The 14,336-nt window shown below is 40.8% G+C and overlaps 1 protein-coding gene across 3 annotated transcripts in view; it reads right to left on the bottom strand.

Annotated features, from left to right (window-relative positions):
- Positions 1–14,336, bottom strand: part of LOC119734482 (collagen alpha-1(I) chain-like) — a 70,752-nt gene that overhangs the window by 52,672 nt on the left and 3,744 nt on the right. The window contains exons 2-8 of one of the 3 annotated variants that reach the window (XM_038208009.1): positions 7,398–7,498; positions 5,737–6,569; positions 2,985–3,038; positions 2,394–2,447; positions 1,755–1,808; positions 769–822; positions 266–319 (exon numbers count right to left, since the gene is read on the bottom strand). In XM_038208009.1, coding sequence (XP_038063937.1) covers positions 266–319; positions 769–822; positions 1,755–1,808; positions 2,394–2,447; positions 2,985–3,038; positions 5,737–6,569; positions 7,398–7,498 — 1,204 coding nt within the window. Of the gene's footprint in view, positions 1–265; positions 320–768; positions 823–1,754; positions 1,809–2,393; positions 2,448–2,715; positions 2,910–2,984; positions 3,039–5,736; positions 6,570–7,397; positions 7,499–14,336 lie in introns of those variants that run through there. The other 2 variants (XM_038208010.1, XM_038208011.1) reach the window with 2 other exon arrangements.

Here is a 14,336-nt window from a genome sequence, read left to right on the forward strand (position 1 = left end):
CGACTCGACTCGAGTCACTTCTTTAAAATGACTCGACTCGACTCGAGTCACAAAAATCAGTGACTCGTTACAACTCTGCCTTGCGCACCAATACTGATACGTGCGATTTATAAATACAAATTATTGTTAGTCCATGCGCAGGATTACTGGACTATGTTTTCTGAACAGTTCTGTTCTATGTTCAGAGTTGTATTGATCAACTCAAGAAGGGCTGTCAAATGGCAATGAAGAAATTTGGTCAAGTTGCTTTGGTTTTTTGTATTACCTTTGATCCTTGTCCAGGGTTAAAGCCATGTTTTCCAGATCGACCTCTCATTCCCTAATGGGGCAACAACAACAAAATATCCGCACAACAAAAATTAGCATTTGAACATATTTCCAACATTAAATTGTTTCAAACGGGTTCAATTCAAATTTTCCATTGACTAGATTACGGAGTTGTTCTTTCAACGAAGTCACTCCTTATTTTGATTTTATCTTGTTCTTAAATCATATCTTTTCTTTTCAGAGTGAGTACGGAAAGCAAGTCTGCAACTATTCTAAAAGAACCTTTCTGATAAGTGATTGATGATTGACTTATTGTTAATAGCTCCAGATGCATTCAAATATTTACTGATGTCTGCTTAATAGGATAAACACGTGAAATTGATGTTTGTATTTTCTACATAAAATTTTTTTTCTATATAAAAACATTCACAAATGTTTTCTTAATTCTTTGCTAGTTTACATCATGCCTTGAAGAATGTAAGTAAATTCATTCAAACATACCTTTTCTCCAATTGGTCCTGCAAATCCCGTATTTCCATGTTTCCCAGTTTCCCCCTATATATATAAAAACAAAAGTTATCTTCATTTTCTTACAGTTCAAAAGAATACATTTCTTTAAAAAACTTAGTTTCCTTCATAAGACTTGGTCTTAACATCTTATTTTAAGAAATACTATTGAGCTGGAATACTGTCTGCTTCCACTGTATTCTCCCCCCCCCCCCCCCATAAAAAATCTGGCACTAAAAGTTCCCGGAGGGAAGGGAACCATGGAAATCCCTGTATCAACCAAGGTCACTCATCACTGACTGGTTAACAGCTCATCACAAGTTATCAAAACAAGGACATAAAGTTGATGGAAGACTTGCAGCTCAAAGCTATTCCTGTCCAGCCTTGCTTATAGTTATACCTACACTGAACAAGCAAACACAGCTGAGATGGATACCAAAATCTCTGCAGGCCAAGCGACACACACGCAGACCGCAGACGATAAGGCTTTTGATTGGCTGTTCAAGGGTAGATGATACTGCTATATAACCAAAGATCACCGACACCTCAATGTCTTAGCGTGACGATTCCTTTTCAAATTTGGATATATTGCACAGAAAACTGACAAACCAGGTTTAAATTTGTATCTGAATGAGTTTAGAATGTCTTATACTTCTCTTTTTGCTAGCCCGACTGCAAATGGAAAACCATGGTAGCTCAAAACCCAAATTTGGTTCACCTGTGGCCAAGTAATCGAACTGCACAACACTGAAATTAATAGACTTGGAGAAGATTTGAAAAGCCAAAATGTGTATAGTATTTGTAACTGGTTCCCAAGTGAAATTAGCTTGACAAGTAAACTTGCTATTTTGCTAGTAATATTTTTTTCTTAAGCAGCTGAATGAAGTTAGGTCTTATTCCTGGATTTCGTAGGATAATTCCAGGCCAGCAGGATTCCTCCGAGCTCTCTAACCCGCAGCAAAACAGGGATATCTGCTTACCTGTAAACCTCTTGGTCCCCGTTGTCCTGCGCTACCCTGTGACCCCAGAACGCCCTGCAATAATCATACTTTTTAACATGAGTAAAATGTATCCATGGCAAAATATAAATTCAGAGGTATAAAAGGACGGATCCACAGAGGTTACTACAGAGGGGGCGGAGGGTGTGGGGGGGGGGAGAGGGTGTGTGTGGGGGGGGGAGGGGGGCGGAAGGGCTCTCTCAAGTGAACAATTGCCTTATTTTAGAAAATTTGCATCACAGAAGTCCAAGCTTAAGATCTGCACAATTTGTGCTATCAGTGCCAGCGAAAAAGAGTCTGTGCTAAACAGAATCCTTAGTTATGGGATGAACGGATGCACACAATTAAAAGCCAAAATTCCTAGCTAACTAATGAAATAATTATGCTAACCATAAACAGTGTTTTCTCCCACAGTAAGCAGGGATTTTTAGCTAACAGTAAGCAGAACCATGAAATTCGGCCCTGCACTCAATGGAATGAAGCACTATGTGGTGTAGCAGATTTTAGTGTTCAATACAATCAAAAGTTGCTAATTGACATTAACTCTTACAAATGTTCACTGTAATGATATAATGACTATGCTTTACGATACGGTATTAAAGAGAGACACTTTGATCTGACCTGTTCTCCTTTTTCTCCAGGTGGTCCTCTTGGGCCCCTCTGTCCTGGAGGACCCTGAAGTAAAACATCAGTGATCGTACAAATCCATGAAAACTTGAATATGAGACTTATACATTCAAATTTAAAGGGGGAATATGTTTCTAAGCTGAATGCTTTTCCAGCTTAAGGATTTATTGATACACAAATGAAGTTGAGTTCACTTATAACTGACCGACGAACAAGATTAGTAATTGCAACTAGTACATTTAATCTTAACAATGGAAAAAGGCTCCAGAATTAAAACAGATAAAGAACACAAATGCTATTAACTTTACTGACATACTCTCTTTTTTTAGCAACCCAGGTTGTGAACTTTCCTTTTTTTCATCTAACGCTAGACCTCATCATCAAGTGAAAGACTAATTATCCCTGACCACAAGTTCATTCCTCTTTATAAGAGTTACCACACCACAGCAAGTTCCAAACCCAGCCATTGATGCTCCCTGGAGGCCTACAGCCACAACCCTAAATCTCTTACCCCATTTGGGACTGGGGTATAAAATGCAAGAGGGTCAGAGGTTGTGACCTCGGGGTCAGTCACCTGCCACTCACCCTTAAACCGGGGCTGCCAGGGGGTCCAGGTGGGCCTGGGGGTCCTTTCAGACGCTGTAGAAACAAGAACAAATTTGAAAGATGTTACAGAGAGCTCCTGACCACAGAAATTTGCTAGCCATTAAAACACTTGCTGAGCTAAAAAAAAAAAAAAAAGGTTCACTTTTGCTACGAAAAAAAAGTGGCTAAGCAGTATTTTCTTCCACAAAATTGGGCCCCGGAGGAAAGGCTGTAGACAAGCAATATTAATTGGGTGCAAAGGAGGGTCAGGTACACAAGCCTTGGCCTTTACACCTACCCAGGAGGGAGGATATCTTGTAATCTTGTACAAGATCCAAGTGTTTTACTCTATCTTATAAAGGCTAAATAAGCCAATTTGGTAGGGGTCGTAAGTGTAGAGAAAGGGATCCCAGGTTCACTGAGGATTGATGGTCATACATGTCTGCATTTGAGGCACCATGACAGACATTTTGTCTCAAAACCCTGAGCTGTGTAAACTTTTCTCATTGCCAATTTACCAGCTTTTAATAATAGAGTGCTCCTCTGGATTTGAGGTCAGAGCCCTGAATTTGCCCTTAATTGTAGCAGCTACATTGCCTTGTTTCACGATAGCAACAAGGAATGGGGTCACGCTATTAAATGGTCATTTTCTCTGCTAGACTGTGAGGTCCTGTCTACACTCATGGTCTGGATAATTAAATGTCACAGTTCTTGCCACCAATTGACCCAACTGCAGATTGTGAAAAGTGCCAGACTATTTATGGACATATATCAATTATATGCCAAACTCCCAACTTGTGTCAAATTCTGAAACAAGGTTTGATGTGCATTTCATAAGAAAGCCGCTTGTTTTGGGCTGCTCCTGGAAAATATTTAGCGACATGGAGACAATTTTTGTTTGAACTCTGCAAATGCGAGTTTCAATTTCAGTTGATTTTGGTTCGAAAAAAAAAGCCAATTGTGTAAATGTAATTTGGTTTGTTAAAACTTAAGTGTCAATGACAAAAGTCCAGGTGATCCACAATTTAATTATCCACTTGTAGGCCTAATTTCCTTATTACGGCAACACTTCTAAGAAACAATGGATGAGAACCATAAAATGCAAGTGATGTTCAACATACTAGCAAAGATTATACAACACCTGAATAAATCCTCGTCATCTCATTGGTGGATCGTTGATCACATGTCATTGAATTATTTGTCCCAACGCATGGCGCGCGTGTGGCGCGCAGTGCACAGTGCAATGAAAGTTCTATTGCACGCTGAATAGAACTTCCATTGCACGGTGTCACTGCTGCTGGTGGTGGCGCTGTTTTAAATCAAGATAAATTGAATATGATTGTTCTCAGCCTGTTGAACAGTTTGCATAAATTTAATATGATGAACTTGTCGAACTTTTAAACAGTTTTAACCTAAAATTGGCTATCAAAAGTCAACCAATCGGATGACAAGGATTTTTTCAGGTGTTATATAAAACAAATAATGAATTTTTCGGTACGTGCAATGGAAAGAATAATTTCATTTGATGACAGATGAAATGTTCCATTCCACTCGGCTTCGCCTTGTGGAATAGAACATTTCATCTGTCACCTCATGAAATTATTCTTACCATTGCACTCACAAACATTCATTATTTGTATACTGTACCCTGCACTATTTGAAAGCAGTATATACGGCCTAAAATCTGCCCAGCGAATGCTCAACTGTTAAGAAAACAGCTTCACGGTGACAGGTTGCCATAGTTCACGTAGAGACACTTGCCTACAGCTTACACGTGTCACAGGGGCAGATGAATGATAGCACTCGGACTTGGCTAATATTTGTTTTAAAATCCGATAAGATACCTTAAGCCATTTCGCTCATGGGTACATGGCTAGGAATCAGTTTGGATTTGGAGAGAACGGTAAATCTGACATCGGGACTTCCTGGGGGTAAAGAGGGGTCATGAACTGCGACTGGCAGTGATGTAAATCGTCAACAGCATGGGCCCTGTGCAAATTCTTCCCAATACACAAACAAAGCTACCATTGTACATATCAGCTGTTGTAAATTGAAAATTAATTAAAAGGTTGGGCAAAAGGGGAGCCCAACACAACATCTCTGATTTAAAAGGACTGGCCTTTAATTCCAATGTGCATTGTCCAGCCTATATCTTAAAGGCATTTGGAAATTGGAGGATAGCAGTTTCTTCTCTGTGTATTGAAACGGATTGCTCCGATGTCAGAGTTACCCTTCTCACCAAATCCAAAATGATTCCTAGCTAGGGGGCCTATATGTACCCACAAGCAAATTGGCTTAAGGTATCTCCCGTCCAGAATAGAGCAAATGTATTGCAAAAATCTGAGACATAAGCGATGTGTCCACAGTCTCACAACTTATCACAAGCGAGGCAGTAATTGTCCCACAGGCGCCATTGCACCTTTGCCACAGGGAAAGACTGCATGGCTGCCGTAACTGGCCTGTGCGTGCTGGAATGTTCATGCGTAATGTTTGCAATATTGTAAATTTAGGCTGTGAGCAGCCAATTTTTATTTATGATGGAAATAATGTATCCAGGTGCATGAACAATGTCATACTCACAGTCTACAACTCTGTCAGCATCCAGACATACAGAAAGACTGTAAGTTCTAACATAAATGTGGAAAATCTCTCCCACTAGCTTCTCATTCCAGAAACTGAGATATTTTTTCTTTCAGACACATGCACTTAATCAATATATTAAAACAAAAAGATGTGAAGTGATGATACTTACCCATATTCTAACTGGTCCAGACTCCAGTTCTATATAAGGAAAGGTACTGTACATTTTTAAAAATTCGCCCAACTCAGTATCCATGACCTCTGCAGGTAGTTGGGCCCACGCCTGTTGAGCAATCGCCAGAAGCTCTGTAAAGTCCTCAGTCACAGTCAACTGCGTGAAACTTGTCGTGAGCGGGGGTGGCGAACGATGGGTAGATGTTTCCCCGAATTCATCCCTTGACGGTACAAAGTCAGCATCGTCCCCGCTGGAGGCAAGTGTGCCCATGATTTTTACATATTTTAAGGTATTATTTACATGTACATCCTGAGATTCGGTTGCTGCAGAACTGTTCGATGATGAGCGGTCTGCTTTTTTAAACTCCGGTGCTTGGACAGGTAAATGAATTGGGAAGCTGGTTGCGGTTTGGAAAATTGCTTCTTTTCTCTCTGGAGCAGGATCTTGCGTCTCATTTGTACCCGAGGCCTCTGTCGGCACAGGGAGAAACGAGTTGGTGTCTTCACTGGACAATTGTGAATCCACAGTTTTCCCACCATCTGCATCCTCTTTAACATTCTTTGGCACTGGTGTACTAAAATTTGGGGTTCTTGTTTGTACATCTTTCTCAAGGTGCCATTGCGGTGTCGTTGGTTCCTCAATGAAGCCTTCGTCTTTCTTAACAAATCTTTTTACTTGGGAAGTTCTATCTGGTAGAGAGGGCTTTTCAGTTCTGTTTGATAAAGTGCTGGACTGTTTTGGAACTGTGGATTTAGAGTGGATTGAAGCGTTTGGCTTCAATGAGCTACTATTTCCATCTACAAGAAGTTGAGGTTTACCCGTAACCAAATCTGTAAAACAGAAGTCAATCGAATGTTATTATATAGTTTAGACTATTTGAAAGTTGGCAGTGGATATTTGGCCAGCACAGCTCTCCTTTTTCACGGAGGCTCGTATATAATTACATCATAATTATGTAACCAGCTTTCGTTTGGTAAACAAAATGTTAGTTTGCTGAAGGTCGTCTATGATTCCTTCGGCAAACTAATATTTACTACAAGAAAACCGGCACAGCCATACCAGCCAAAAAGGCCTTTGACATAATTACATATCAGCCAACCAATGAAAGCCTCCGTGAAAATAACGCTTTAAAGAAAACTGGCCCCTGTACTGAAGGTTTGTGATGTAAAAATAAAACAACTGAATAATTTCGCCAAATATGAAAAAGTTTTGGTAATCCTTACCTTTAGGACCCCGTTCCTATAATAAGGTTAAAAGACTCACCAAAACAGCTGACTAAATGACACTCAAAAGTGACATTCTGATATTTCTTGACACATTTGAACAGTTGGCAATGACACTTTGAATATCAGCAGGTTTAATTTTGTGGAAAGAGGGCAGGGCTTTGATTTATGAGGGGTAAAAGACGACGATGACAAACAGAAAATAGACTAAAAAAGCAAGATGGCGAACTGCAAAAAAAGGTAGGAAACTCACATTTTCTTTGAATGTGCTTTCGTAATTACAACTAACATAAATGTATCTGAAGAAAAAAGACTGCGTCAGCCTGCTAAAGTCACTTTGGTACTGAACAATCATCTGCAAATGTCACTTTTGAACAGAAGTCGTAAAAATAGAGGTGTCCTAAAGATAAGGATTACCAAAGTTTTGATTCTTACCTGAATAGGTAGAGGCATTGTGAGGAGCTACTGTTGTTCTTATTGCAGCACAGAGTAGACATATGTAAGGTAGAATAATGAATCCAACAAGCCATGTATGCCTGGGTCACGAGAGGAAAATGAGAAAGGAATTAGGCCTAGCTAAGACAGATCTATATTTCTTCAATTGGGATTAATGTGAAGGCAAATGGAGGGAAATTACTCAAACCTTTTATTTATGTATTTTTTATAAAATATCATTATGAAAGAAAACTGATGTTGCACAACATATGTTTACTTGTTTAGATGTCCAGTCTTTGAGACACTAACAAAAATGTTCCCTAAATACCACGGCGGACTGTGGCGGTGCATTAACAATACGACCGTAAGTGGAAAGTGCAGACTCATAGCTTAGCACCTAGGCATTGTATGCCTACTGTATCTTTTATTGTGAAGTCGCTAATTAAAAGAAAACACAACCGGGCAAATACACAAAATAGCAATAGTGTTGTGTATATTCAGGCCGTCAAGGTGTAGGCCACTTGGTAACGACGACACACGTTTTTTGCGCTGCTTGTGAAAAAAGGCTGAATTTTACGCGCGCGAATTTGGGATGACGTAAATTCACGTGGTAAATAATACTAAAGTTGGGTTGACTTCAGACATTGTACAATACCTTTGATGTGAATAGTGCCAATGATTCCGCCAGTCGCAACACTAGAGGGGCCTAACCCTAAGTTCAGTAAAAAGTCTCCAAAACTCGGACAAAAATGATTGTTTCACTCAGAGTGTGACGGTTTTTCAAGTGACTTTGAAATAACGTCTGATTATTAATGAGTAAAAAACCCGACGAAAGGGCCTGAAGTGACAAAGCCAAGCAGACTGGTTCCCATTACATGGCTTTGAGAATGAGACCCAATAACACTATGCAGTCAGGAAACCATACCCACAAAACGTCCCAGCACGACTTTAAAATGTATTCCTCCGCAGCACTGTAGGTATATAGGTCCAAAACAAACCACAAACTATTTTAAGAACAGCTTTATCTGATTACAAACCAGATTTGGAAGTATTTCACTTTCTACTTCCAAACCTCAAATCCACACGTGCGGCGAAATTTGTGACGCGAGGCATCCCAGCCATGTTACATCTAGGAACTTACTAGTGGTTTACCTCACGTCACTACTGCGTAGGGCTATGGTTGCATACTATAGTAACTAAACTGCCATAGAACCCAGTGATAAAAACGCCCACTTCCGATATTCAGGAAAAATACTCACGACTCTCCAAGGTGTTGAGACACATATCAAATGAAAGCTTATTTTATCATCTTTCATTATTTTATCATCTGTTAAATTTTGGGGGTTAACCGATGACTTTTGGGAGAAAATTCTATCCAAAGATGATCACACCTAAAAGCAGGACACAGTCCTGTGGTCCATAGCCGTTTTAAAAAGGATGCCTGCTCCCATTGCAAAAAAGAGCAATTTTAGGACCCTATTCATCCTAATTTCAAAAAAATACGAGCTCGCAGTCCTGTTAACGGCTTCTACCATTAGTTTTTTTTTTTTTTAACAAACCCTCATGTTCATGGCCACCGTAAATGCTTTAATATCAAAAATGAGGGCATGCAAATCGTGATCTGGCGGAGGCAATTTTGGGCCAATATATATTTACTGACGTCCAACTCTATATGAATTCCATGGAGCGCTACTAATGCCGGTGTTAATTCACTCAATTATTCATACAGGTACCACGAACAAGACTGTCGGACTTGGATCAGACTGTAAATAAGACGTATTATAGCCTACAGGATAGAGGAATCGTTCGTGGGCTCGGGTGGACAATATTTTCCATTGGTCGACTCATTCTGCCCTTGCCACCCCTTCTCACCCACCACCCCTTCCCCCATTGTATCAAGCACGACAGCGGGTAGTTTTTCGATAACGAAAAAAATGCTATCCAATATGTAGACCCCTATTCATAGGTAGGGCGCTTACATCCAAAACTTCTGAAATCTCCTTATTTCGTTCCAAGACCCATTTATGTCACAGAATGGTTGTTGAGTCTGTATTTTCAGAATGGTAACACATAACAACCGGTAAAAACGCACATGGTAATGTAAATATGTTTTCATCGGCTGACGTAATGCCGCGACGCCCTCAAATTAAGTTCAAAAGGTCTCATTTCATGACTGTCCACATCACATTAATTTGGTAAGACCTTATGGCATATATAAATTAACGGCATTATACCAAACGAACGAGGTCATAGTACGTGTGCGGCCCTTGGCTCAAACTAGGTTTTAAACAATCCAGTTTTGGGGTAGGATTTATGAACAGTAACCATTCCTTACTATAAACACCAATGGTACCACTTCAAGGGCATGACAGTGGTTTTTCTTTTTAGACGTGGAAAGTAGGCCCCATACCTCAATGGAAGAGCAACGTGGACAAATTGCGAGCATGGGCACAAAAAAGGTTCCGAGGCCCGTTTATGGTACCATAGTAATACGACTCTGCTTCGGAGACGATTCGATTACAATTTGAAGTGGATATCAGCGGGGAAGTTGGCGTTGCTAGTGTCGTACAACAATCGGGTATTTAATACCACGGCCGAAATCTTTATGACACAATTAGCCCCCTCCTTCGGGTACTTGCAGCGTTTAACTCACAGTGAAAAGCATAAAGCAGACGAAACAATTTCATTTTGGCGGGAAGAAGCTGCGTGCAGGCGTCCAGAGTGAAGCGATGAGTACGAACTGACAACAAATTTGCGGTATAATTACTCATTTTTGCTAACCTTGCAAATTTTAGACAGACTTCCATCCGTAGTATCTGCCATCGGTTCCTCATACTAGATCAGATTAATGTTGGCGCCATTTTTTTAACGCGCATTAATTTGTATTTCGAATTTGAGTGACTTGCCTCTTCTGGATTAATTAGGACGTCATAATTATAATCAGAATACCTTGAAACTACAATTCATAAGTGCAATGTTGTGACGAGACAGAGAAGCGCTATAGTACAGTTCTTCTTTAGTTGCCTGGCAACACAGTTCATGTTCTCAGTTGCACAAAGCATGCACATAGTAGACTGTGTCAGTGGCACAGGGTTCAGATCGTTCATTTGCCCATTTGCCACGTCATCAGTCCTTGGTGCGGCACAGCAAGACGACCGCTATATTGGGGGAAGTGCACAAATAAGTGTATAACTTTATAAGAATCTCTGAGGAGGTCTGTCATTTTGGAGATTAACGATTCCCCAAACGCCTTACTTGAACTGTCTGCAGAAAGCTGGATATCAAGAGGAAAACGATTCGAACTTTTGCCCCAAACTATTTTATTATGTATCCACTTTATGTACACAGTACTAAACTGTACGTGTGGTTTTCTTTTCGAGAATTTGTTTTCTTTAAAATACGCCTCTACATTGCACTTCCTTGAAAAAATATAAACAAATGTACTTTACGAGGGCACAGGGTCTGCGGTACAGGGTAAAGAGTTACGAGCAATGGCTGATTTGCGTCTTGTCACGGAAATCTTGCCACATCGACAGCCAAGCAATGATGATATTTGACATTGCCTTGAAGGCCAGAGCCCTTAAATGTTTTCAAGGATAAGATGTTTCAAGCTTATTTTCCTATATATAGAGATGCAAAGATTTCTCAAATTTCTCGTTGGAAATCGAATGGCGACAGTTTAGAAAAGAAAACATAAAAAACTTTTTTAAGTTGGGTATTATAATAGTAAAGTTGAAATTTGTGGCCGTAGCCTGCACTGGCCCCCTGTAAGATAAAAATGAAGATTATAAACGACCAGACGACTTCCACCAACACTGAATCGGTTAATTCGTTTAGTGGCTACTGTTTTGTTTTTATTGAGGTCCTCGTTTTGTGGCTTCTATTTCATTTATTGAGGTCCTCGTTAAGTGGCTACTGTTTTATGAGGTCCTCGTTTAGTGGCTAGTGTTTTGTTTTATTGAGGTCTTCGTTTAGTAGCTATTTTTGGCTTCTGTTTTACGACGTCCTCGTTTAGGGGCTAGTGTTTTATTTTGTTAAGGTCCTCGTTTAGTGGCTACTTCTTTTTTAATTGAGGTCCTCGTTTAGTGGCTAACTGGCTATTGAACTTGAAATGACCTGGTTGAACTGGTCGCGATCTCAGCTTCAGTGCTTGTCTTTCAGTTGAGGTACACTAAAATAGTAGGTTGCCCATGATATACATTTTTCATAAAAGCGGACCAATTTGATACAGAAAGCACACATATAATTTAACGGGAAATCATCTCTTTACTTTTGGAAGGAGACTTCGTCTTATTCCTATGTATAAAACTTAGCTTTTTCTTACCGTATTCTCGCAAATATGGAAATATAATGCATTTTTGCGTGTCATCAAAACGGGGCTAATTTGAGGCTTAAATCAATTGACCAAGTTCCGCATCCGTTGACCGAACTGCGTCGATCTAGTATCAGTGAGCCACAAAAACCATGGAGCTGAAAATGACTTCTGAACGGACCGTGTCTAAAATTTACTTTGAGGACTAACATTATAAAGTGATATTACAAATTCGGCTGAATATGTCATGCGAGGACTTGGCATGGAGTCCGGCACCTTTAGTAGAACATAGATGTTCTAACACAAGTTGCCCTTAAATTCACCTTTTACATCATTTCTTTTTCTTCAAAGGTTTTGTTATCGCCTTGATAAACAAACACCGAAGTCTTGTCAGTTTTGACAGGGAAACTAATACCCGCTGTGACTGCCCCGAGTCCCTCTTTTAGTTTTTACGGTGTTTTGACCGGCGGTCGGGACACAATGTGCGGTCGTCTGGGCAGTCCGCCGGCCGTCTCGGACGGTAGGGTCTGATGAAGGGGATCGGACGAAAGCCGATATGCATCAAACCGGATAACAAACACCTGCATGCATGATTGGGCAGGTTTTGAACCTGCGACCCACTGAACATCTTCCCGGCGCTTTACCGACCGAACTTTATTTGATTAAACTAGTGACCCTGATTTCCTACTCTCCTTACGAGGAGACTCAGTCTTAGCTGATGACGTATGACTGCAGCGTAGAGCTACCCAACTGCCATCAAAATTTGTTACTTCTTTTTCAAAGTGCTTGGCAGCAGATCATCTAAAACCACAATGGTTAAACGCATTACCTTCCATCCCCCGTGGGATTTTGTCCTTCGAGTCCTGCGATCAAACTGCTTAACCGCTTATGAAATGTTGTCTTTTCATAGCAAATTAGATTCGCATTCATACTCGATAACATCTTAATATGGAAGGGCTGGAATTCTCATACCCTTCCAACTCCCCGCACAAAGAGAACACCCCGTTGCGGCTTGGCCCCACTCACCCCTCGGGTCGTACCCCGCCACGATCGCCCGAGTCAACCCGGGGTCAGCGCCGGCTTACAAGCGACGGCCTCGGGTATCATTGTTCAACGACGTGTTCGCTTGTCTCCCGTTTCGTCTCTTGGGGCAAAGCTAGATTGCCCTGGGAGACTCCAAGGAAAATGTGCTACAGAAAATCGAAAAAGTGCGCATCAGAAAGGAGTCGTATTTCGGCAACTTTTTGTTCGGCAAATATGTGTCCATTTTGTCAGAAGCAATAGATATATGCGTAGCAGCCATCTAAAGGGCAATGGCTTTAATATTCGGTTAATGGATTTTGATAAAGAAATATTCGGTTAATGCCAGCTAGAAGTTGAGCCAAACGGTTCACAGAATCCACATTCGATGTCGATATAATGAAGGAATTTGGGGTCATGGTCAAGACACATTTTTTTCTTCGGTTTTAAATGTTGTTCGACCTGTATTCACTAGCACGATGGAAATGGTTAAAATATCACCGCAGAAAAAGTCTATCCAGGGTTCACGCGTGGTTCGCGCGCCTCCAGCGCACAGCCGGCGATTCAATATTGAGAACGATGATTTACGATAAAGTTGAAAATATTTTCCCTTCCATATCCGATTATGTAACACTAACAGCGAGTTATCGTAAAGCCGGCTGGCCGATGCAGCGGCACCTAAATTCAAGGACAGCATGCTACAAAAAATAGGCTTCGCATCATTTGCAAATGTCATATGTGATGGAATAGCCTTTCCACGGATAAAGGTCTTGTATGCGAGTAACCACAAGTTGTACAAGGCCGACACTACAGGATGATCGCACAAACCTGACTGTATAAGGGAACATCCAATTATAAAATTCTATATGCAAAGGTTAAAGCCGAAGTCGGAGACGAATATTGAAAAGTTGTGTGGTACTCTTTCTGGTAGTCGTACCAAAGAACTTTTTCTTGGTCGTGCTCATACTCGTTCTCGTGGCAAAGTACTGGTACTCGTACCCATGAAAATATTCACCTGCTGGAATTTCAACCCCCCAAAAAGAGGTATACATGCAGAATAAAGAACCAATATTCTACAGATTCGTGGGCTTTCGCATTTGTTTATGGCTACTTTGACAGCAAAATCCCTCGAGAACATTGTGTACCCATTGAAATGTGCTCGCACTCACGGGAAGTACTCGCACACTCCATACTACTTTTAATAGGTGCGATGGTTTGCAAACGGCAAACCGCGCTCGATCGCAAGTTGTGTCACCTCGAACATGAACAGCAATCTTATCGCTCCGGGCTAGGCTTTTGAGTCACATTTTTTTTGGTCCAGCCGGCATGTGGGCTGCGTGCCAACTAGTAAAAGCTGACGGTCTACCCCGACCTTGATCGTTTACATAATTATGACGGGGGTAAAAATGATACACGAAATGACCTGAAGGGGCGGAGGGAAACGAATGATCTTACTGACACATGCCTCTGTTATTTATTGTTTCTGTAGTCGGCTTGTCGTCACCCTTTGACGATGCTTTCAACACCTCTTTCCTGTGTTGTGCCAACTCGATGTCGTTTCTTGATATAATATTTATTCAGAAGGGCCCAGGTGTATAAGATTTGTT

Source organism: Patiria miniata, unplaced genomic scaffold (assembly GCF_015706575.1).
Source record: "Patiria miniata isolate m_02_andy unplaced genomic scaffold, ASM1570657v1 HiC_scaffold_27, whole genome shotgun sequence".
Classification (NCBI taxonomy): domain Eukaryota; kingdom Metazoa; phylum Echinodermata; class Asteroidea; order Valvatida; family Asterinidae; genus Patiria; species Patiria miniata.